This window comes from Myotis yumanensis, unplaced genomic scaffold (assembly GCF_028538775.1).
Source record: "Myotis yumanensis isolate MYYU_CA2020_CCGP unplaced genomic scaffold, mMyoYum1.0.hap1 SCAF_3, whole genome shotgun sequence".
Taxonomy (NCBI): domain Eukaryota; kingdom Metazoa; phylum Chordata; class Mammalia; order Chiroptera; family Vespertilionidae; genus Myotis; species Myotis yumanensis.
In genome coordinates, this window is record NW_027223754.1 from 21,136,494 (window position 1) to 21,161,676 (window position 25,183).

The window sequence follows — 25,183 nt, forward strand, 5'->3', positions numbered from 1 at the left end:
CATTTTCTCTGATTCCCAAACACTTCCTCTGTAAAGGGGCATTTTTAAAGTTCCTAACAAGAAGCCCCACACAAGATTGAAACTGTTCACTGGGAATAAATTTGAGGAAAAATACGTGTGGGGAAGTGAAACATATGCTCTGTTATTTGCAGAACATAAATGCAGAATATGCCTCAAAAGCTAATGTGTAAGGAAGCAAGGCACAGAAATTAAATTGTTCTAATGCTGCCCATCCCAAATTGTTGTCTGGTGTCTGGCAATGATATCTCAAAAAGGTTGGGGTGGTCCCCACACTGTAAAAATCATTCATTATGCAAAATATGAAACAAGAAACTCAGACAGGTGGTTCTGTTGTCATAGCAAATAAAAGGCTGTCAGGGTAGCAGGTGGAGTATGGGGAAGAGTATATTTTTCCTTAATCAGAGATAACTGGTGAATGACATATTAAAAATGGCTACTTCTCCAGGGAGACACAGGTATAAAAATGTCCCACAGTGCCTTTCCTCCTTCATACAACATAACATGCAACCAGCACGATCACCCTGCCAGAACCCTTGTCTCTGTGTGACTATCTTCCATCTCCATGTAGAATTTGCATGTTTGCCTGGAAGGAGGGAAGTTTGTTTGAAGGATAATCATTCCCTTGCTGATTGAAGGAAAGATGAAATAGTGTAAAGCTCCAATGATCCTATAGATTCAGGTTGAATTTAGAAGTATTATGAGCAATGTTTTTATCTAAACACAGGGAATTAAGCTGACTTGAAAGAAATGAGATGGGATCTGCTCTACAAACAGCCCTTTCTCCTAAGTCCACACACATATTTATTCTGCTTCAATCTGAGTTGACTGTCGGGCCCTCATGACATACGAACATAGCATATCTCAAGGCCTGGTCTACTTTTTTTTTTACTCAGAATTTTGAATTTTATTTATTCATTAATATATTTATGATTTATCTTTTGAGGGCCTACTGTGTGCCAAGCATTATACTCGTAGCTATTGATGTACTAAGCCATTATTGTTGTTTGTTTTTTTTTACATACTGTATGATTTCATGTATTTAAATGTTTAGAATAAGCAAACTAATCAACATGCCAGAAAGCAAGTAAGTGATCACTTGGGCTTGACATCAAGAATTGACTTCTAAAGGGCACAAGGGAAATTTTGTGGCAATGAAAATGCTCTATATCTTGACTATGATGATGGTTACAGGAGAGTATAAATTTGTCAAAACTCATCAACATGTACACTTACAACATGCATTTTATTGCATGTGAATTATACCTCACTAAAAGAAACATGGGAAAGGGAAATGTGAGATACAAAGTTGTTCTTTTGGGTTAATTGCCTAAGATGACATTAATGCTTGATCATAGCCTCCTGTGCTTCTATAGCTAAACAATAGTGACTTCATGTCTCTTGTCATAATGGCCTAGATCAGTGGTTCTCAACCTTGGCTGCACATTAGAATCACCTGGGAATCTTTTTAAAATCCTGATTTCTGGCCCTGACCAGTTTGGCTCAGTGGATAGAGCATCAGCCTGCAGACTGAAGGGTCCCAGGTTTGATTCCAGTCAAGGGCATGTACCTTGGTTGCAGGCACATCCCCAGTAGGGGGTGTGCAGGAGGCAGCTAATGGATGTTTCTCTCTCATCGATGTTTCTAACTCTCTATCCCTCTCCCTTCCTCTCTGTAAAAAATCAATAAAATATATTTTTTTAAAAAAAATCCTGATTTCTGGGCCTCACCCTCCGGAATTCTGTTTCTTTGTTATGGGGTGGGGCCACAACATTAGTAACAAAGAAACAGAATTTCTGGAGGATGAGGCCCGGAAATCAGGATTTTAAAAAGATTCCCAGGTGATTCTAATGTGCAGCCAAGGTTGAGAACCACTGGCCTAGATAATCTGAATGAGGGGCAACAGAGAGAGAACACACAATGACTAGGGTATGTATTCAGGTTGACACCCACATACATTGAACACCCTGTGGATTACAGTTTCTGTTCAACGCAGGGAAGGAGTAATGGAGGCCACTTCATTTGGCAACTACATTTAAGGAAAAATGGGCAGTGAAAGGAGGAGCCTGATCAGAGCCCCCCAAGTATAACCATGACAATCCTCCTATGATTGGCATTAAGGTCGAGAATATAAATGGATACCCTTGCTGAAAAGCTATAAGCAAGATTTAACTATGCCTCATTCTTAGGGCTGGGGAATGATACTGATGATAACCAGCGTGTCACTGAATAATGCTCATAAATGCGAATCACAAATAACTTGCTTTGCAATGAGTCTTGCATTCCTTGATTCTGTAGCAGCTAACAGGCCCAGAGAAGGATGTCACTAAAGCCTGCCATCTCTAGATTCAAATTATCATCAGCAAGCAGAAAGCTTTCTGTGTGATTACATTAGCTCAAATGAAAGGAAGAAAGGTGAGAGCTGCATTATTCAAAGAATAAGAGGATGCCTTGAGATTTTATTTTATAAAGATCTTATTGTGTTTCTATTTCTTTTTATAAACAAAAAGCTACATTAGAGAGAATCTCTGCCCTCTCTAGACTGTTCTCTCTTGGCCAAAGTGAAATATTTATTTCGCAGCATTCAAGAGAGCGAGGAGACATTTCAAATTCAGCGCCATGTGCCCTCCTGGTGCCTTCCCTGCCTGCATTGCATGATTTTACTGAAGCAAGGCTACTGAGTATTTTTCAATTTGATGCTGACATGAATATGGTTCAGTCACCTTTCCTAGCTTCTGTTTGCATATATAGGACCAAATAGTGGCCATGCAACAACCTATAAGGTTCCATGCAACAATTTATAAGGTTCCTAAGCTCATCTGAGTTTCTTCTTTCTCCAGTTTTCTGGACAAACACACACACACACACACACACACACACGCACACACGCACACACGCACACACGCGCACACACAGTACTCCTCTAATCTCTTCCCTAAACTTACTTCAGGATGCACAGTTTAGAGGACTATTTTATACCAGGCTCTAGCAAAATGTTACATGGCCCACCCAGCATTGCAAGATGCACTTTCAGGAAATGAGTGGATAGAAACAAGATAGAGAAGCACATTTTTTTTTATTTCAGAGTAGATTAACTGGTAATTGATAAACTTTTATATTCTCAGATAAGTTTGCTAGTCCAAGACATCTAATTTTTAAGAGAATTTAAAAATGGTAGGAAGACTTTAAATAAAACCTAATTTGAATACACACTTGAATAATATGTTTTTCTTTATGTCACTGTTAGTAAATAATGGGTTCTCCATTATTATCTTGGACTTCATGAACTTTACAAGGATCAAGGTTTCACAGACTACTCTGAGAAGGTCCTTTTGTAAGCATCTGCAAGGTGCCCAATAAATGGAAAAGCTACGAATAACCTTTTGTTTTTTTTCTGTTTTAGGGGTGAGTTTACTCATACCACATGGGGCCATCCCAGAGGAGAATTCTTGGGAGATTTATATGTCCATCAACCAAGGTGAACCCAGGTGAGAGACAGAAAGAAATGATGTATCAGTGACACCTTGAATATGGAATAGAGCTTCTGCAGAAAAATCAGAAGTTTGTAAGATCTGTGACATGGAGGTGTGTAGGTACCATAATGAGCTATTGACTTTACAGAAGAAAAACCAGCTGCAAAACTATTGGCTGGAATTAAAGCACAGGCAGCCTCACATTTGTAGGTAACTAACCTAAGTCTCTGACGTCTAGACAGCAGACACTAAGTGTGAAACAGTGAATTGGTAGGCAAGTCCTAAGCAGGGCTGCTCCACAAACATAGACTGCCTGCCTCAGTCTTCTTAAAAGAAAAACAAAAATCAACCCTGGAGGCACTGTTGGTGCTAGGGTTTATGCAAATGCAGGGAATGATTGACCTGTGACCTTTCAAGGTCAGCAGAAGACCTGCAATAAGCAAGAAAGACAAGTTCTTAGGAAATTTTCCTCATGTAAAAATATGGTTTACGCTTCAACAGCTTTCAGATCTGACAAATTTCAGCAGCATTAAATTCAATTACATGAACAAATACAAATCTTGTCACATATTCTTTTAATGAAAGGAGTTGGTTATTTTCTTAGCACAGCTATAATATTTGTGGAAATGTTGCCTTCCACCACACAAGGTAAAGCTACCTCCTCTTTAGAAAGCAATTTCTCTTATAAACTGGATATATACCTCTGGCATTTTCAGTCTTAACATCTTGGTTATTTCAGAATAGATTTTTTGTTGTTAGCAAAGAACACATGAAGGAAAAATACTGAAAGGAAAAGCAGCCAGAGAGACAGATGGTTGAACAGATTTTGATAGCTATCTCCATAAAAGGATTTGCTGGTGCCCAGTGGTTTTAACATAATGCTCTACAGCAGCGGTTCTCAACCTGTGGGTCGAGACCCCTTTGGGAGTCGAACGACCTTTTCACAAGGGTCGCCTAAGACCATCGGAAAACACATATATAATCCTTGCTGCTCTTCTTGTCCTTCTTGCAGCCCTATTATGCGTATGTTACTTCGTTTCATGTTATCCCAAAGCTCCCTTAGGCTCTCCTCCTGCTTTTTAATTTTTTTCTCCAGTTGCTGTTCAGATTGAGCTTGTTTCTCTGCCTTATCTTCTAACTCACTAATTCGGTCCTCTGCTTCTTTTAGTCTGCTGTTGAAACTTTCCATGGTGTTTTTGATTGTAGCTATATCACTTTTCATTTCTTCCTGACTCTTGCATAGGTTGTTGATTTTCTCATCCATCTGGTGAATGAATTGTACAACCATTATTCTGAATTCTTTTTCTGTCATGTTGCATGCCTCAACTTCATTAATTTCCTTTCTTGGCGACTCCTCATTGTCTTTCCTCTGGGTATTTTGTCGTCTCTTCATTCTGATTATCTCCCGATGATTCAAACGTCGAGTTGCGTGGGCCTGGGCCATGTGCAGTGGGAGCTTCCCACCACCCTAGTGTCACTGAAGAGCTCTGACTCTAAGATGTGTGGTTGTTGTGGGTTGGTCTGAACCAGGCTCGCTCAGAGTCAGTGTTGCCAGCGCTCAATGTGGCCTCGTTCGTGCCCTTAGAATCAGGGACCCTGCCTGCACAGTGCTGAAACAGAGACCCCCTGGAGCGTGTTGCAAATCAGCGCCCCCTAGTGCGCGCCAGGAGTCAAAGTTCCCCAGGAATCCAGTATCAGAGTCTCTGTTGCTTCGTGCGACCTCGCCTTGAGAATCAGGGTCCCTGTGTGCCCCCGCACCAGGAATTGGAGTGACTGGCTCTTAGTATGAATGCACAGGGAATCAGGATCTCTGGCGCAGGTGATAAGAAACATAGTCAAGCCACTGGTGCTTGGAGCCGCCTCCTGCCCAGAGAATCAGGGTCCCTGGGTCTGTGCTCCATGGGCCAAATTCCCGGTGTTCGCACAATTGCTCCCAGCCCAGAGCTCCAAAGCCGGCAGTGCGCGTAGGATCAGTTCCCAGTGTTCAAGCGATCGCTCCCAACCCAGGAATCCTGAACCCGGCCCTAAGCAGGATCTGTTCCAAGGTGCTCGCACACTTCCAGGCTAAAGTTCCTGTGGCAGTGCTGAGGCCCCGGCAAGGGGTGGGTCTATCAGTGACTATGGCACTGCCCACGAGCCTGCGGGAAGGGGGGATGGGCTCTGTTACTCATGGATCTGCCGCAGGGATTTCTGAACTTTTGGTGTCCTCAGGTCTGAACCTGTGGTCACAGGTCTCTGTCCCCAGTGGCTGCAGGGTCCTGGTATGCGTCTGAGATCAGAATGGGTGGTGCTGAGGCCAGGATCCTAGTCTCAAGCAGCTCTGTTTCTCAAGATGGCGTGGTCGCTGTGCCCATGCCAGCTGCCCAGGAGTGTCCGCGCAGGGAGCGGGGCTCCGCCGCCTAAGACTGCCCGGTTTAGCAGCCCCTTTGAAGACCTGCAGAATCTAACTGTCCCTAGCTCATACACACACACACCACACACGTCCACACACTCCTCTATCACTTCCTTGCGCTCTCACACTCTCACCCTCCCTACTTCCTGCTGGTCGCCATTTTCTCGGTTTGGAAAACACATATATAATTACATATTGTTTTTGTGATTAATCACTATGCTTTAATTATGTTCAATTTGTAACAATGAAAATACATCCTGCATATCAGATATTTACATTACGATTCATTAACAGTAGCAAAATTACAGTTATGAAGTAGCAACGAAAATAATTTTATGGTTGGGGGTCACCACAACATGAGGAACTGTATTAAAGGGTCACGGCATTAGGAAGGTTGAGAACCACTGCTCTACAGGGTTCCAGAGGAATGGAAGCAAGAAGGCTCTGCTAGTTGGCTGTGGGTGAGGCTCTTAGAGGACTTGCATGTAAACTCTATTCTGTTGGGATTTCCTGTTAGTTCCTCAGTCCTGTAAAGCTAGATCCTTTACCTGTGCACTTGAAAACATGCTAGTGTCTAAATATCTCCACTTACTTAGGGGAAACTAAGGAGCAGAGGGGTTGAGGAGTTTCTTCAAAACCCAAAAATGTAGTTCTCTAGATAAGAATAACCTCTTATTTTTTCCCTTTGATTGATTTATATAAGAAGTTGTATCTGTTTAACATTGAGATCATGGTCAATTACACATATGCTTGTAAGTAAACACATCATCCTGCAAAAATCAAGTACAGTCCTGCACCCCTTAACGACATTCCCATAAACGCCGGACCGCATATATAACAGTAGTCCCCTAAGATTGCAATGGAGCTGAAAATTCCTGTCACCTAATGATATGTCATAGCAGAGTGCTTCACTCATGCATTTGTGGTGATGCTGATGTAACAAACCTATCTGCTGCCAGTCATATAAGAGTACCTTATTGTGTAAATGCACTCAATAATGTTCTTACAACCATGAAATCGCCTAGCGATACATTTCTCAGACCATATCCCCATCATTAAGCATAGTTCACATTTTCAAAGGCAACTAATTTATAGCTCACTTCCATCCCATCCGTATCTCTTACTAGAAGTTTCCTCCTAGGAGGCCAGACTAGAATGTGCCAAAAGGCATCAAACATCAAACGTACAAGAACTTAAATACAATGGCTCAAAAATGTGGGCAATGTCGATTAGGGCATCCTGTAATCATAAAGTAAGAAGGATAAATACTTAAAAACTCACCAGAGACCACACACCTTGAAAGACAGGTTTAGCCTAGTATGGTCACTCCCTAGACTACTACTAGCTTAGCAAGTTCCATGTTAACCACTCTGGTTTACCCATCTGTATTTAAGGTGTTGAGTTCAGTACTACTGCCTAGGAAGGTGGACAGAAAGAGTTTACTTAAGAGTTCAGATCTTTGAAATGTGTGCGTTTTCCCATCTATTAAGTGGAGGATAAATTAAAATTGCAGGAAGCACACATTCTTTTTCATGTTGCTGAAACCTTCCAGATGTTCGCCTTTAATGGAATGACCAGTGCCTGGGCTACTGCCCGTTAGCTTCCTTGGCAATCTTCGCTCCCTTTTGAGGAGCTCCAACCTACTTACAAAAACACTAAAAATAGCAAATGCCTTTCTGTTACGTTTTTGTTTGTTTTTTTTTTAAAGCTTAGGATGAATTTTTTTGCCATCCTTCCAGGAGGCTGTTTGAATCTGAGTTCTTCAGCTTTTAATCCTGTGATTATTCAGGAGAAGGCCATTTGGTGTCACCTTTTCTTTTTAATATCATTTGAAAACCCATTTTCACTTTATGTCACCCTCCGTCATTCTGAACCTGTGCTTAGAGCAAGGCCCATCTTCCCAGTGCCATGGAGATACAAGGGGGCTGCTGTTTCCTTCATCTTTGCCTCTGGAGCCATCACAGTGCCCTTCCTTTTAGCTCACAGGTATGAGTATTGGATTTCCTGATTCCATCACTTCCACACACAGGAAACGACAGTGGCATCTTCCAAACAACACCTTGGTGCTGTATTTAAGTTAAAGTCTGTTCCATTTTCCTATTGATGTTACACTTCTGTGGCTCCTTCCTGCACTAAGTCCTGGTGTAGCAGGGAGGTGGTTTAGTGGAACTGTAACTGATCTCATTGATCCAAATTCTGTACCGGGTTCCCAGGGATATGGCTGTGTGGGATGAATCGCAGACTCAAAATAACCCCTCGTGTTCAAATAGTCTCAGATGGTTGGTTATATTTCGATATTTTGGTAAGTTTTAAGTGAGGTCGTCAGGACAGAATGTACTCTGTCTTTCTTGGGAGAGCCTAGAGAGGACACTGTGCTTTTCATTAAGTGGAATGATGTCACTTTCCTTCCTCAATGTCCCTGCTCTGTCTACACTTTCAGACTTGACCAAACCAACCATCTTGACCAAACTTCTTAATGAATCTTTTCCAACCTCTTTTAGCAATCTGGACCTTCAGGTTGGTTATAGTGCTTAGGAAATGATGTCTGTTCATTTTTTGTATATATACACATATTATATGTTTTGCTGGAAGGGGAATTTGCATCCTTGTAAAGGTAATAATTACTTGCCTTTATTTTAGTGTAATTTTTCAAAGTACTCTTACATACCTCTGACTCATTTAATCTCCACAGTAATGTTTGAAAGAAGAGGATTTTATACCAATTTTAGAGATGTGGGGGAAAAAATCTTAAAAAAGGTTCCAAGAAGTGAAGCTGCTTTCCAAGGCATGTTACTTACTGGCTGAGCAGAGATTTGCCTTCAGAGTATCTGGCTCCAATGCCAGAGCTCATGGACTAAAGGATGTCACCTCTCCTTGATGCTGGGGACTTGAAGGAGACAGCTCTCTGATGCTGCACCCCTACTCCTCCTGGCCCCTGTAAGGAGGCATCCCCTGGAACAGCTCTGTAAGAGCACTGAGAACTAGGCAAGGCCAGATCAAGTTGAACTTTTCTTAGAAGGACATGGGGCAAATTGCTGTTGTTACATTATAGACCTGAGAGAAGAAAGATTAGAAGCAGGTCTCCCTCCAGGGCTGAACCTTAGCAGACTTGTTAGGGAACATTTGAGCTCAGTGATTAAGAGTGTGAGCTCTGGCATTAGAGGCCCTGGGTTCAGATCTAAGCTTCCCTGCTATTATCTGTGTGACCATAGGTAAGATAATGAAGCTTTGTGAGTGTCCTTATGTGAAAAGCAATACTACCTACCTTACAGAGAAACTGTGGGGTTGCAGGAAATAAAGTGATGCAACAATTTCAGATGATAAGTAAAGGAAAACCTAATGGATATATTTATATTTTATTAAGCATTCTACCTACAGTATATCCTTTAACTTTTGCATCAATTCTATATGGTAAATAACATAATTATCCTATTTTTTATAGATTTGAAAATTAAGACCAAGAAAGGTTAGGTTTGCCTTAGGTTGTAGCAAGACTGAGCACCAAAGCAATATTTTCTGTCTCACAATGTAATGTTAGACCATCTCACACTCCCCAATTTAGGCTTAATTAGGCATATTATTCTTGAGTCCAGTAAGACATACTTGATGAGGGACAGTGCTTATGCTTAATAATAGAAATACATTATGAAACGGACTGAGAGGGACCCGGGTTTGGGAAGACAATAGCTTTGTAATTCAATGTAGACTTACACTGCAATAGAGGATTTCACAGAAAACAATGGAAAAATAGAAAAAGGCCTCTGAATCTATTCTAGGATAGACTTCAGAGGGGATGGTAGGGAGGGTGGCTCCCAGAAGTTGTCTGTTGCTGTGCTGAGTCTAAAAGATCAGTAGAAATGAGCCAAATAAAGAAAGGTATAAGGGCTATCCCTCAATGATTTCCAGCTTCAGGATACATTTTCTAGTATCTATAGAGTATAAGGTAGGGGGAGAGTCTTTAAGAGTGGCTAAATCCAGGCACTATTCCCTGCTTGGAAGTCACTCTGATGCCAGAACATTGCCTTATGCAGCTTTCTTCCAACTCTACTCCAGGGCTTTCCACAGAACAAAGTTAGGTTGCATGCAGTGCCCATTCACAAAATAGAGGACACTTAGTGACCTCACATGAGCAAGAACTAGAGTAGCCTCACAGAAACTCAATGGCATGCCACTGGGGCTGCCAAATATTATGGTGATGAGCCCTTGGTATCCTCCTGGATCACAGTATTTAAGCAGCTAGCTCACGGCCAAGCATGGCTCCTCTACTGTAGGCCCCTTTACAGGGCAAGAACTGGCAGGGCAGTCATCATTCTCAAAAGCCTGTCTCCATTCCCAAACTTTAATTTGAAAGCAATTGGGTTCTTTTATTTTAACTTTACCTTTTTTTTAGGAGCTATTAGGGGGGAATAATTTTTCATCCTCTCTAAACATGTTTTGATTTTTTAAATAAAATATAAGTGTTTAAACAAGATGATAAAAAAAAATCATTTGTCTCGCTTCAGAAATTCTCCCACATACATTCCAATAAGAAAATGGGCCCAGCCAGCCAGTGTGGCTCACTGGTTGAGCGTTGACCTATGAACCAGAAGGTCACAGTTTGATTCCAGTCAGGGCATATGCCTGGGTTGCAGGCTCAATCCCTAGTGTGGGGCGCATAGCAGGCAGCCAATCAATGATTCTCTCTCATCATTGATTTTTCTTTCTCTCCCTCTCCCTCTCCCTTTGTCTCTGAAATCAATAAAAATACAAAAAGAAAAAAGTATAGATGTAGCATAGTCTTCCCAGCTCTCTTGTGCACCCCTCCCCACCCCATGGTTGCAGAGTGGAAAACTGGACCAGAAAATTATTATATGGAGCTTTCTTCTGAGAAGCAATAAAATGAAACCAAAGGCAAACATTCATTTCTTTTTTCAATTACACTGTCATGTGGATATTCCTGACCAAATGCTTAGACTAAAATTGGAAATGTAAATAACCTCACTGAAGAATTTACAAAAAGGCACATATTTTAGAATTTGGGCTCATCCCAGATGAATATTTCAACTAACTTTTTTCTTCTGTTTTTGTTTGGTTTTGCTTTTTTTGCTATCAAATGGGTATTTCTCAGGGGAGGCAAATATGGTGGTGTTATGAAATTCACTTTTCGAGGGTGCCTTGGTGGTGCAGTGGCTTTCATTAGCAAAGCATGAGATAAGACCAAATATAAGGCTAGAAAGACAGAAGAAAGTCATTATGGGAAGAAAGTCACAATTAGTGCAGTGGTCTGACTCTTGAGCTCAGAATAAAAGCATCTGTCTTTGGCCACACCCCATCACCTGGTGACCGGTCAGGACATTGCCACAGGAAGAAAACCTGGCTCAAACCTTCCGAGTTGATTTTCATCTCTGTTAGCATTCTTCATCTTAGACCAGGGGTCCGCAGACCACCAGTTGGCGACTGCTGATCCAAAGGTTTCCTTAAACCAGTGGTCGCCAACCTTTCGGACCTCACGGACCACCAATGGTCCATGGACCAACGGTTGGTGACCACTGGCTTAGAGGAGTTCCCCACCAGGTTCTGTCTCAAGCTATCCTCCAGCTCTGGCAAAAACACTGCACTATCTCACTGCAAAAAAGTTGTGGACTTCTGGGATAGTTTTCACAATTGATATTGAGCTCAATGACTATTAAGTGGCAAGTGTATTTGCTTCTGTGGACCAAGAAAAATAGGATCCCTTAGGTGAAGTTGTTTATTTCTGGTAGAAATAAAAAAATAGGATCCCTTAAAAAAAGAACTAAGTACCCCAACATTCTAATTTCAGGTATTTTCCAACTATAATGCTAAGGCTAATAGTCCTACCTCCCTGCAGCACCTGTTGAGAAGCATCATTTCATCAGAATGGGAACCACCACTCTCCCATCCACTCACACACCATGCTCCCTCCCCCCTATTGATATAAGTATGTGGCTGGGAGAGACAAAAAGAGGAGTCATATTTTGGAGTAGTGCAGGTATCAAAAATGGCTGTCTCTGCCCTGACCAAAGCCAAAGAAAATAGCCCCAAGAGAACTACTCAAAATTTTGTGTCACCTGCAGGAAGTGGACATGGATACCTGATTTTCTCATGGTCCATCAGTTTGTTGATTTGTTCCATGTTACCAGAGAACAGCAAAAGAAAAAGCTTTGAGAAAGGACAGACTGCTAAAGCCAAGGAGAGAGGGGCAAAGAGCACTTCCATAATTTCCAGGTTCCCATTTTCCCAAGGGGTAGAGAAGATGCACCCTGGCCAGGAGTTTTGTAAATGAGATTGAAAACAGGTTTTCCAGGGGCCACCTCAATATGAGGCAAAGAGGCTCAGAGAGCAGGGTTGAGATGCTGTCAGTGGAGGGCCAGTTGGCAGGTGCAACTGACACCCACAAGGAACGACAGATGCTTAGGGCAACTGTTTGCAATCTAGTCACCTGCACCCTGTCACTTAGGCCTTTTAAAGTTACCACCCATCTTCACTGAATCCATTAAGGATTATCTTCAAAAACTTTTGTCACCCATGAAAAAAGTCATCATTGTCTTGCCCCAGGAAGAAGTAAGGAGATGATATTTGTTTCCCTTCTTTCTCCTTTCTATCACAATACTATAGGGTTAAGCTCATGCCACTGGGATAAGCTCAACCTGCTCCCTCCTCTCCAGACCAAGAACCCAGAGCCTTGTATATGTATATGCTAATGGTCGTGTGCATGACTGTGTGTCCGTGTGCATGGGTACTGGGGGATGGAGTTTGAATCAGATATAAGATTAAAGTTTTAAAATGAACAAAATGAGTCCTACAAATGAAATCAAACTATTTTAATAACTAGATGTCACTGAAAGTTATAGAATCAAAATGAAATGCTACCATGGGTGGTACCACTAAGCACAATTGTTAGCAATTACTAGGAAAATTAGATACTTAACACAGTAACAGATGAAGCCCCAGAAGCAAACCCAGGTCCTCAAGTGAATAATGATGTTTCAGTGTGATTCATGTGGTGACAAAGATACACAAATGTTTACCAGTAGTGAAAGAATGAACCCTGTCCAAAGACTCAGGGAAGGTTCAGAGAGGAAGTGCCAATTGACTTAAAAATTGAAAGAGAGTAAAAGGCATTCCAGTCAAAGATAATAGAAGGCGCAAAAGCACAGATGAATAAATACTATCACATATTTTAGAACTAAGCAAATCAGAACAGAACATGAAAGAGTGGAACTGGGGAAATTGAAACTTAATATTGGGTAGGTATTGGTGAGGCTTAAGAATTCAGAGTCCTAGTCATATTTACATCCATAATAATAAAAGCAGAATATGCTAATTAGACTGGTCAGCCAAACAACCTTCCAGGCGACCTTCTGGACAAAGTCAGCGCTGCAAGGGCCGAGGCAAGCCATCACGGCTGCAAGGACCAAGCCCCTTGCACGAATTTCATGCATCAGGCATCTAGTTTTAGATATATTACTTTCTACTTCACCTCCACTGCCACCACCCGAGTTCAAGTCTCATTAATACCCATACCCTCCTTGTGAGCACAGTGAAAATATGCCTCATTTTGCCTGGCACAGTTATTAATAATGCCCCCTTTTCACCCTCAAAAGTATCTCAATTTGCATAATAAATTAGTCACTCTACTTTTGAGTATCCTTGTCTCTAGTTGTGAACATTTTAAATCCATTCTCTAATCCTCACATTGCTGTCAGTGGGAAGTTTTGGGAGAGACTTCGGGAGGAACTCAGCAAGGTCATCTGTGTGCATGTGCATGTGCATGTGCAGTGCGTGTTGAAGGAGATGAAGGAGTTGAAGGTAATTCCCAGAATTCTGGCTTGGGAGCTGATGATTAATTAGTAGAGAGAGATTTGCCAGCTGAAGGTCACCTGAGAGTTTGTGATAATAGCTGCTTGGGGAGCAACTCTGGATTTCTTTCCAGGGAATAAACACAGCTCTTTGACATATAAGAAAAGGGACAGGAAGAAAATTGATTCAAGAATTAATAATAGGCAAAAGTAATATTTATAACAAAGGAAAAAGTTGACTGCTGAATGGAAATTCCATGACAAGATTTTGGCTACAGCCCGTAGTAGCAGTACCACTCAGCAAAATGTCACAATATCGGGCCGATACTGTGCCTGCCTGCTTCGAGCAGGGTGAAATCTGCCTGCTTTGTGGCCTGTGCCTTCCTACCTGGGAAAGAATCTGCCTGTCCTGGAGCTTACTGAACTGATAATGTGCATAACTTGTCAGGAAAGTAGCGCAGATTCAAACATTGGCATTACATGGGAAATAAAGGATGATCAGAAATGAGAGGACATCATAGAATGAGAACACAGGGATTCAGAAGTCCTGAATTCCACTCTGCCTTGCCACTTACAGCCTAAATGGCTTTGAGCAACTCATTTTATTTCTCTGGACCTCAATTCTATTATCTACAAATGTTGTCTATTATTAACTGCATTCCAGGATTTGGGTGAGGACAATACAGGGACTTTATATATGAAAAGTCCTGTGCAAATTGTAAAGTGCCATGTAAATGCTATGTTTTGCAATTACTGTTTGTCTATGCTTCTATTTTTAATTATATAGATAAGCTCTCTAAAGTCCATGGGATTTGTTTTAGCTCGTGACAATGATGCAAAAGAATTTAGGATCTTTCCTTTTTGACTGATAGCAGATGAATCCAGTGATAGCACATATTAACCGTTCACTGTAAAAGCAAGAGCCTTGTGAAGGTACCAAGGACACCCTGCATCAGTTCCTTTGAATTCCCCTCTATTTCCCTTAACATTCTGGCCTATGATCTACACATTAGAGGTAAATTGTATGAGTCCAACAATGGACACCAGGTGGGCTGGTGTTAGATTTAGAAGATCAATGACCAGTCAAGAGAGCAGGTGGCTTAGGCCACCTGGAACAAGCTTTGTCCCTGTCCACTTTGCCATGCTTTCTTTGCTAAAGAGCGATGGATGGACAAGAACAAATCATTCCTGCCATCATTTCTGTTCAAAGGTCAGTCATGAATTTGAATACAGTTTGTTGCTTTAAGTTTGACAAATTTTTCTTGGAAGAATCCAATTGATGGCATACACCCATCCTCTGGAGGAAATTTGGCATTAATTAACTTCATATCAGGCCCAGGGAGCTGCTGAGGAGAAAAGGGGCTTCCTACGTCACAAAGGGGCTCTTTCTGCCAGCGTGAGGGGAGTAAATTGCTGCAATTTCAAAAACACATTAATTCTTTCAGGCTACCAGTGCGATGCAGTGTCATAAAAGGTGCAATTTATCAAATGGCATCCTAATGGCCTAGAAGGGTTGATGCACCTTTAGAAGACTGTGCTCTTTGCTGCAGTAAAATCCTGATGGTTTCTTCACAAAGTCATTTAGGTTAGAATATAATATCATTACCCACAAAAAGTGAGGAGGGGAAGAGAAAGGAGGGAAAATAAAAAAGCGGGGGAGGGACCCTCACATTGTCATTTTATGATCTGCCTTTTGGGGGGAAGGAGAATTTCCCCATACCATGTTCACAAACAAACACACATAAATAAATATTGCTGCCATTTTAATCAAAGTGCTTTAAAGGCCCTGTGAGCTCACAAAGTTAAGTGGGCAGCGTGGTCCAGAGGAGTCTTTAATTACTATGATTACTATGCCATTGACAAGCTAACAACGGTGTGCGAATGTTGTTAATAGATCTGAATGGAAGGTGCGCCTTAATTCAACAAGAGAGTCACCAGTTCATGAGTGTAATTGCACAATGTAAAGGAACACCATAGACTGTAATTATTTTTATTTGTATGTGCCATCTCTTTTATTGCCCATGCTGGAAGGAGAAATAACCTGTCCTATTAAGATATTTAAAATATGTCATCTTTTCCACTTCAGTTAGTTATAGCCTAATAAAAATGCTGCGAGAAGACACTCCTGGGGCCACCCTCTGTGCTAACATGATCCCCACAGCCCTTCCAAAACCTGGGTGATCAACCTCCTAACTTCCTTGGTTATCATCTTTAGCACAAACCATAATGACTCCCCAGGACTCCAAGTTGCATGCAGATATGGAGCTTCACCCTGGAAGTTACATGAGGGTGCTGGCAGCTGAAACAGCTAAGATAACACAAAGGTCAACCAACACCTTGGTCTGGTTGTATGGCATCTGGGAGCAAACATTGGACCAGGAGACAATAGCAGGGGGTCTCCAGGTTCTAACTGTAAAGTGAACAAGCCATGAAGAGCCTGGTGGTAGACAGAAGAATGTCACCCTATTCCCCCCACCCCCCCAAAAGAAGTCACATCCTAATACTGGGAACCTGTGAATATGTTACAGTCCATGGCCAAGGGGCTTTACTGATGTGATTAAGGTTAAGCACCTGGAGAGTAAAAGATTATTCAAGATTATGCAGAAAGGCCTATGTTAGGAAGGCAGGAGTAGCACAGTCAGATGCAGAGATGTGAAGATGCAATCCTGCTGGTCCCAGAAGAAGGGCACTCCGGCCAAGGAAGGCAGGGGGCCTCTAGAAGCTGGAGGAGGCAAAGAAATGGATTCTTCTCTGGAGCCCTGATGACACCTTTATGTTAGGTTAGTGAGAGTACTGACCTCAGAACTGTAAATAATAAATCTGTGTTGTTTTTAAGTCAGTAAGTCTGTGGTATGGCATTAATAGGAAACTGATACCAGACTACTCAGAGCACTCTATACACCTCCAGTGTCTACAACCTTAACAACTCGAATGCCAACGTTTTACCTTCAAAATCCCAGGTTTGGAGACTGTGTCCCAGGGAACATCTGTTCTTTCCACTGCCTTACCCCCACCCAACCCATGGCCACCAACACTAACAGGACAGGGGATTTTAGTCCCAGCTCTGTCAACAGTGCGGTGTGGCTTTGGCTCTGTCACTCCACCCACACCACACCACGCCCTTTGTTTCCTCAGTTAAACAATGCAATGGGCCTGATTACTCCCAGCTCCTCTCCCTGCCTAAAATGAAATGATTCTGTGAAATGGGACTTCCTCTAGAGAAGGCTGTTTCCCCCATTCAAAATGTAAATGAATGAACAGCCTAGTAGATATAAAACTGCTGTAGCAGCGTGCCGCATAGATCACTCTCTCCCTTCCCCTCACTGCTTTTACTTTAAAGCACTTTCAGGGAGCCATCATTCCACTTGCAGTAAACAAGCTAACCGCAAGCCTGACACTGCATGAGAGATGAGGCTTAAATTGCATCTAGGAACTGGTGATTTGCAAATGATTTGTGATTCCGTTAGTATATTAATTGGTAAACACCCTATGTGTGTGTGTGTGTGTAAACCAAAGCCATTTAACATATGCAAACAGTTTAATCTCTCAGTGTGGTGTTGCTCAGATTTCATCAAATTCAGATCCTTATTCTAGTGTGTAATTCCCCTCCCGCCCCAGTTCCCCTGGTACCATTTCCCTTCCTGTGATCCTATTTCAGATAATACCGGGTGGGTGACCCAGATCTTTAAACCCTTTAATAGTAGAGCCATATGCTTCTATCCTCAGTGATTGCACTTGTTGCTTGTTGTAATCCACTGTTCTAACTGCTCCTTTCCCAGCCCCAACCAATGCAATATAACGGCTTGATGAGTTTTAACATTATTTCCAGTTACTGCTAACCAACCCTCCAACCTGACATCCATGCTTATTAATACACATGCTACTTCAAGAAAAGGCATGTAGGACCAGTTCCTGTGCAGCTGAATTTTCCATCACAGTAGCGTCATCCAAGGCCTTGATATTGAGCATTTCAACTTAACAGGCATCCAATTTCCATTTGAGAAGCTTCCCCTATTGGTACTTGACAGACCTCCAAGCCTGCACTGCCTGAGGTGTTGCTTTGGATATTTTCTCAAGAACTACACAACTTTTCTCAAATGTTAGTGCCAGTGCTGCCTTGCATCTAGGGAATTCAAGTAAACAGAGCAGGTTTCTGGGCCCTAATGAAAAATGATCAGAATCTTCATTCGTGGTGTCCAGAAACATCATTTGAAACAAGCTGCCCAAGGGAATTTGGAACCACATTGCAGGTTTAGAGCCACTTAAAGACTAAACAGAGAATCTGTTATGATAAAAAGAAGATTTTGCTCAACTTCACTTTTTTTCTCTCTATTCTGCTCCTGATCTCCTAGTCTCCCCTGCCAGGAGTCTGTTTGCCTAAGTCATACATGGCAGCTAGAGAATTACAGCCCTCAGACCTGGTCATGATATCGGGCTGACTGGTAGCCACGCTGGCTTTATAAGGCCCTCTCTCCAGGAAATAGGTTCTGTGATGCCATTGTCCTGGGGCTGATTTGAGAGCTCTAGAGGGAGAGAGGTTTCTGACTCAAGGAGAAAAAAAAGAAGTAATAAACCCCAAATCTTGATTTTTATCCACAGCATGTTAGCACCCTAGGTCAATATCTGAGGGTTTTAATGAAAAGAGAATAATATTAGTTAAAACTATGAATCTTCTTGGGTAGAAAATTATAGGAGACTGGAGCGATCTTCCTTTCGGAGCTTTAATTTTAAGACTAAGTGCAGCTTCCATCTATCTGCCTTTTATGTCTATTCCATTAAAAGATGATTTAATTATGTATCGACCCAGGGTCTGGCATAGTAAAACTATCATTACTCTCCTGCCTGCATTCCTGAGTGATACTCTGGGTAAAGGTGATCCAACCTACATTAATCTATAATATAGACCATAAGGAGGAGAGGAGGGAAGGGTAATTACCAAGCGCAGCATGGCAGAAAACAACAACAATGAAAATCTCATCTCAAAATACAGAGCTGGTTGTTTTGCATAAAGAGAGTGACATGTTACAAGTCTAGAATCAGGTCAAAAAATATTGAAAGCAAAAGCCATATGTGCACAGAGAACCTCCAGACCTGCCATGGTCAGCAGGTGCTGCATGGTAGCTGACCTTCACCAGTGTGACCTTCTGGCGGCAGTGGTGTGGGGGCAGGTGCTGCAGAATATTAGTTACTATGTAATGAAGTTTGACCATCACCTCATCATGACCCAATGCAGCACTTTTCTCACCCTCCACTACACATTTTATGCTGCAGTCAGTGACCAGGCTGATTTATTGTAAGAATCCTGCAAAAATTCTCACTGGCCTCTATTTTCATTTGTTTATTTATTTAAAAAACATGGTGGTGTTTTGTTTTTTGACACAATTTTAACCTTCAGTGTTGCCATAGTATAAAGAATTCTCAGCTATCCCACATCCAGATTCACAAAGGTTAACATTTTACTACATTTGCTGTATTCTCCATATATGTGTATTTACACAAATAAAACACACGCATACACACATACTTACTTTTTAGCCATTATGAACAAGATTCCCTTTGCCCTGAACACTTCAGCATGTATATCTGAAAAATAATTTCTCTCACCTAACCACAGCACAATTATCAAAATTAAGAAATTACCATTAACATAATACTATCACCTACTCCACAGTTATTCATATTTCACCTGTTATCCGAATAATGTCCTTTACACCAAATGAAAATCTAAGTCCCTTCACTACATTCTATTGCCACGTGTCTTTAGTCTCTTTGAATTTGAAACAGTTCCTAAAACTGTCTCTATTTCATGACATAGATGGGTTTTAAGAGGGTAGATCACTTATTTTGCAGAATACCCCTCAATTGGGGCTTGCCTGATATTTCCTTACAATTAAATTCAGGTTTTTGTGTTATTGGTGGGAATGTTACAGAAGTGAGGCCTAGTTCTTTTCACATCTCAGGAGGTATGTTCTGCTGACTCACCCCATTCCTGGCAGTGTGAACTTGGATAACTGGGGTTAGGTGGTGCCTGCCAAGATTCCCCACTATAAAATCATATTTTACCTTTTGTAATTAGTTTCAAAGATACTTTGAAACCATGTAAATAGTTCCTTATTAGTTTTCATACGTTCACCAAGTAGATTAGCACCCATTCATAATTCTCAACTGTGTCAAAAGTTAATATTGTTGGTCGCCAAATAATGATTTTCTACATGTATTAGCTGGCTTCCTATTGTATGGAAGACTTTTCCCTTCTCATTCACTCATTCACAGGCACGTAGTTAATATGTTATGTTATTCAGTGGATTATTATCCTTTGGTACCATGGTTTACTTTGCTCACAATTTTCCAGATTTCATTACTAGGAACCACCTCATGCTCCTATGTCCTTTTCAACAAATATGTTTTAGTGCTTACAAACAGCATTGGAGACACAGCAATGAACAAAGCAGAACAGAAAAAAATAATTATTCTGGCCTTATAGAGCTTACATTCTAGTTTGTGGAAGGCAAAAAAAAAGTAAGTAAACAAATGATAAGTGCTTTAAAGGTCAATACATGTTGTGGAGAATAAGAGTGGCCAGCTTTTGGTGTAGGGAGTGCTTTCACTGCGTTGCTTAGGCACAGTCAGGGAATACCTCATTAGCACGTGCCATTTAAGCCAAGACCTCAAGAGCCTGGGGAAGCCAACCATGTGGATCTGGAGGAAAACTCTTCCAGGCCCTACTGAGCACTTCAGAGCAGCTGGACCAGCTGGAATTCCTTGAGGTGGGAACAAATTGACATTTTAGTGGGATGCCTCTGCTTGCTGAGTTGAGCTCAGACTGGGAGGTAAGGATGAAAAAGCATTGATGAGGTGCCTTAAATTCCCATACTGTACATCTCTAAGGCACTGAAAATTTTGTCCAAGCATGTATTGATATAATGACAATTTTGTTGAATAGATTAACCACCTCAAAGAAACACAGTTCTGATAGAAGTAGGACAAGTGAAAAGTCAGGAGGGGTGGAAGTTTGGGGTTGGGGAAGCAGAAATATCCCCCAATGAACAAATACTAGGTACTGTTTATGCTTCTTTGAACTCTCAGAGCAATCTTAGAGTAGGTGTTATTTTTCACATGAGGAAAGTGAGGTACAGAAAGGCATGGGCTTTCCCTTTTGCCACAACGTCTGGTTTTAGTAACAGAGAAAAAGTGAGAAGAGGGATGAGGTATCAGGGATGATGCCACGAAGAGCACAGTGAGGACATAAGACTGTTCTTTTGGCCCAGTGCCTATGTTCTCTGCAGCCACTTCTATTAAGGGTTTCCCCTCCTGGTAACTAAACAAGGTTAGCAACATGGGTCTACCTGATTTACCAGATTACCAGGCGGCTCCTGTGCACCCTCTCCCACCCTGTGTTTTCTGCATCAAATCTGCAGAGCTGTCAGTTCTCCCCAGAACCCTCTGCTGCACTGGTGTGAGCAGAAATTTTAATTCACAGCCGTATTTCCATATAGTTGCTCAGCAAGCCACCTGGTTACATAGACCTAACTCTTAAATTATTGATCATCTCCTCCTCTCCAGAAGCTTTCATAAACATGCACAGCAAATAGATAGATAGATAGATAGATAGATAGATAGATAGATAGATAGATAATAGGAGGGAGGGAGGAAAGGAGGGAGAGAGAGGAAAGGATAAGTAGCAAAAGTCTACACAACCAGACATTTCTATCTACACTATGGTATGTGATGCCCTGAAGTGGTTCATATTATGCTCTTGAAATTGCTGCTGTTATTATTTCACAGTTATTATTAGCTCACAGCAATTTTAGAAAACTGTCACCTTTTCTTCTAGCAGGAGCATGGCTACTTTCTTGACATGTACTATATAATGTGGGAAAACTTAAATGCCACCCATACTTTCCTTATGAATCTTCATTTATGCACAGGCCTAATTAAATCTCCCCAGCCCTCTGTCCTCAAAGGCCCTAAGTCTGTATCCATGACTACACTCAGACTATGCTTTCCCCCCATCCTGCCTTGGATGTCACAGGAGCCAGCAATTGGACCAGAAATCTCCTACTGGTAACAGAGGAGGGCAGTATATCTGGTCACAGAGAGCAGGAGCCTGCGAGTAGAAATGTAGGGATATTTTGCTGCCATTGCCTGAATCGACTTCTCTGTGACCTTCTGCTGTTCACACCTGCTTCCCCAGGTGTGTGAAGAGCTTTAATTAATATTTTGTAAATCTCCCTGATTGCGGCAAATAAAAGGTAGCAGAAAAGGGCAAGTTTTTTATTAATCATGGGGGGAAAAAATGGAGAGATTCAAATTCTGTTCCTTCACTAGAGAAACTTACAACCAGACACTGTTTCACAGTGGGGTGATTAGATATAAATCTTGATTTACTCCCTTCCCATGTATGGAAATGCACGATGCCTGCCTAACGCAAAGCTCCGGATCCACGCAGTGCCTGTACTGGATGTGCACCGCCTGTGACTCCTAATGCTGTTTAAGTTATTACAGAAAGGAGCCTCGCTATTCACAAGTGTGAGAGTTCATCTAATTAGCTGATTTCAGTTCATTTGGCATTAAATAATTCCCCAAATTCCCATATGTTTGAACAATATGTTCAACAAGGGGGATGATTCTCTGAAAGCAATTAAGTAGTTCTTTTAGGAGAGCTTGTCATCGGTCACTCATAAGCATCTCTGCTATTCTTGTCTGTGATGGATGCAGGCGGCAATTACGGGGAAAGCGCTCAGCCCTCTCTAATGGCCCTGGCAGGCATCCACACGCAGGCTGGTTACAGCTCACATTGGCATTTTCCTTTTTTTCCAAACCTCAAGTATATTCATAGGATGTTTATAGAGCATTTGTTATTGCTAATACACCACTCTCTAAACCCAGCCCATAGCTTGCCTACCCTGCTTAAAGGTAAATGCAGATATATTTTCAGGTACCTTATGCTTTGCTTGTATAGAAAGAATGGTCAGCTTTGGACAATGGTTGGCTACATGGGAGGTTGAATTTTTTGAAGTCATCTCTGGTGCTTCTTGGGGAAGAAGAGAGACTGTGCGATACGTTCAGGTCTGTTTTAGATACAGTAGATGAAAGATGTTTCTGCTCAATTATATGCCTTGGCTTTTATTGCAGCAGCAAATTAGAGATAATGAAGTAGAGTGTGACCATTACTAACCTGAGCAAGAACAACCGATGTGAACAGAGCGAGTCAGAAACTAATAACATGTTAGATGTACTCATGGAAAAACTGTTTATACAAGATCACAGAAAAGGTGGTATCTTTGAGTACTGATTTTCATCTTTATCTTGCTCAAGAGGTTGCTGTTTTGACCAGGGGTGATATATTTAAATGTCCTTTCTGGGTTGGGTAAGAGAAAGCCTGGGTAAGCCAAGCCCAGCTCTCAGGTACCTTTGTCCAGGAGAAATGCTGAGAGTCCTCAATTACTTTACTGGCTATCTACTGTGTCACTATATCTCCTACAAGGGAAAATGTGTCAAAAAATTTAAATATTGTTCAAAAATACATAAGCGTCTGGTGGGGGCCATGGGTAGGCTTCTAGGGTCTCCTCATTGACCACTGTCCTATAACAGTCCCTGACTGTTTGGGGACAGAGATTAAAAACAAAAGACTGAAAATGAAAGAGAGAGGCATTCACTGAGCTGGTATTATCTCCCTTTAATTAAGCTTCACTTTCTTTTATCTGTTTCATGACTCTGCATTCCCGTAAATAATTCACAATACAGAAAAATCTAAACACCAGCTTTGGGTAAAATGATTTTAAATTTAGATCTAAAATAGGAAAGAGTTGAAAGCTATATATTTGATTATGCACATTGATAATGGGCTGTTTACTATGCTATCACTACGCACTGGTAAAAATTAAATGTATTTAAAACCAGAAGAGACATACTCAGTTTGGGTGTGTTTCAGGTGTTGCTTTGTTTCATAATACTTTGTTTTAGCCTCTACTAGCATTAAAAATATTTGTAGAATATGTTAGAAGAAAGGAATCTGATGCTAAGATTAGTCATTTCTATAACGTTCTTGGCTTTGGTAATTGACAATGTCATCAACAAGAATAAGGATTCCATAGCTGGCGTGTGACACACTGGTCACATCTTTGCTTTCTTCTGTTCTGCCCTTTATTTCTGCAGAAGCATTTGTCATTTTGTTTGTCAGAACCCAGATTTGAAATCTAGGCGGAAGCCCAGTCTGGGTGCCTGAGCAGCTCGGATGAATGGCTGTGGTCCAGCCCAGCCCTCCACATGTGGGGTGCTGTCCAGGAGGAATGCTGGGAAAGGACTGTGCTTGGGCTGAAGAGAACCCCCGACTCCCCTCCCTCACCCCTCCTGTAACTAAATTCTCATTTAAATGAGCCCCCTCCTTTACATGCCTCTCTCTTTCACCCCTTCCCCATGGTAAAGCCTCCAGTCCGATGGATCCGAGGTGCTCCTGAGTCCTGAAGTCACCTGTGGTCCCCCAGACATGATCGTCACCACGCCCTTTGCATTGACCATACCACACTGTGCAGACGTCAGTTCTGAGCACTGGAATATCCATTTAAAGAAGAGGACACAGCAGGGCACGTGGGAGGTGAGACTCTCTATTTCCTTTTTTGAAAACCAGGATTTGGGTTACACCTACAGGACAGATTTAACCTTATGCTCTCTTAATACCAAGAGTCAGCTGTGAAATTTGTGAGCATTTTCTTGTTTTGCAGAGGGTTGGTGACATGTGTTTTATAACACCCTGAAGGTATTGCCTAGTGGTTTTCCAGGATAATGGAAAAGAAATGAGAGAATCCCAAGCTATTTTTGTTCAGTTTTAGAATACAGTTGTAATTACCCACAGAGATATATCCTTATGTACCTCTCTTTGGGACATAAAACTGTGTCACTATATCTGTTTTTGTCATCATAGGGATTATATGGGATTATATAAATAGGGATTATATAAAATCACTGTATCTGTTTTATCATCAGAGGGATTATAATAAACCTATGTTTAAGTAATCAGGAATGCAATAGGTGCTAAGTATATTTTGGTGAATTAACGAATGCATTAGAACAGACAGTGAGGAAACACGAGACAAGGGTAACAGCAAGGGAGACCGTCACAGCAAAGAAAGATTGCAGTGGAATTACTGTTCTAAGTGAAACCTCTGATTTATCTGTCTGATAGGGATTCCTTTTATGTCCCTCTGAAGTCAGTTTGCATGAAAGCAGGTGAATTATCTTGTTGGAACACAATGACCTGTTCCAGCTAGCCCTGGGACCGGACCTCCCAGGAGGTACTTCCAGCAAGAGAAGTAAAAGGAAAATCGTGTTTCCCTATGAGAAGAAAAATGCCAGTTGCTGCAATAGATTACATTTACTCTGCCCAGCTCTGTCTGCAAACTGGTCTATATTCTCTGTTAGAAATGCAATCTGCTATTTATTCAGTCCTCATACACCACCGGCAAATTTCCTGGGGCATGAAGTTCCATGGGTTTCCTAAC

At 41.6% G+C, this 25,183-nt stretch overlaps 1 protein-coding gene across 4 annotated transcripts in view; it reads left to right on the forward strand.

The window, feature by feature from the left end:
- UNC5D (unc-5 netrin receptor D) overlaps positions 1-25,183 on the forward strand; it is a 530,300-nt gene that overhangs the window by 456,562 nt on the left and 48,555 nt on the right. For all 4 annotated transcript variants that reach the window (XM_070408379.1, XM_070408380.1, XM_070408381.1 and 1 more), the window contains 2 exons: positions 3,422-3,506; positions 24,111-24,279. In XM_070408379.1, coding sequence (XP_070264480.1) covers positions 3,422-3,506; positions 24,111-24,279 — 254 coding nt within the window. The remainder of the gene's footprint in view (positions 1-3,421; positions 3,507-24,110; positions 24,280-25,183) is intronic.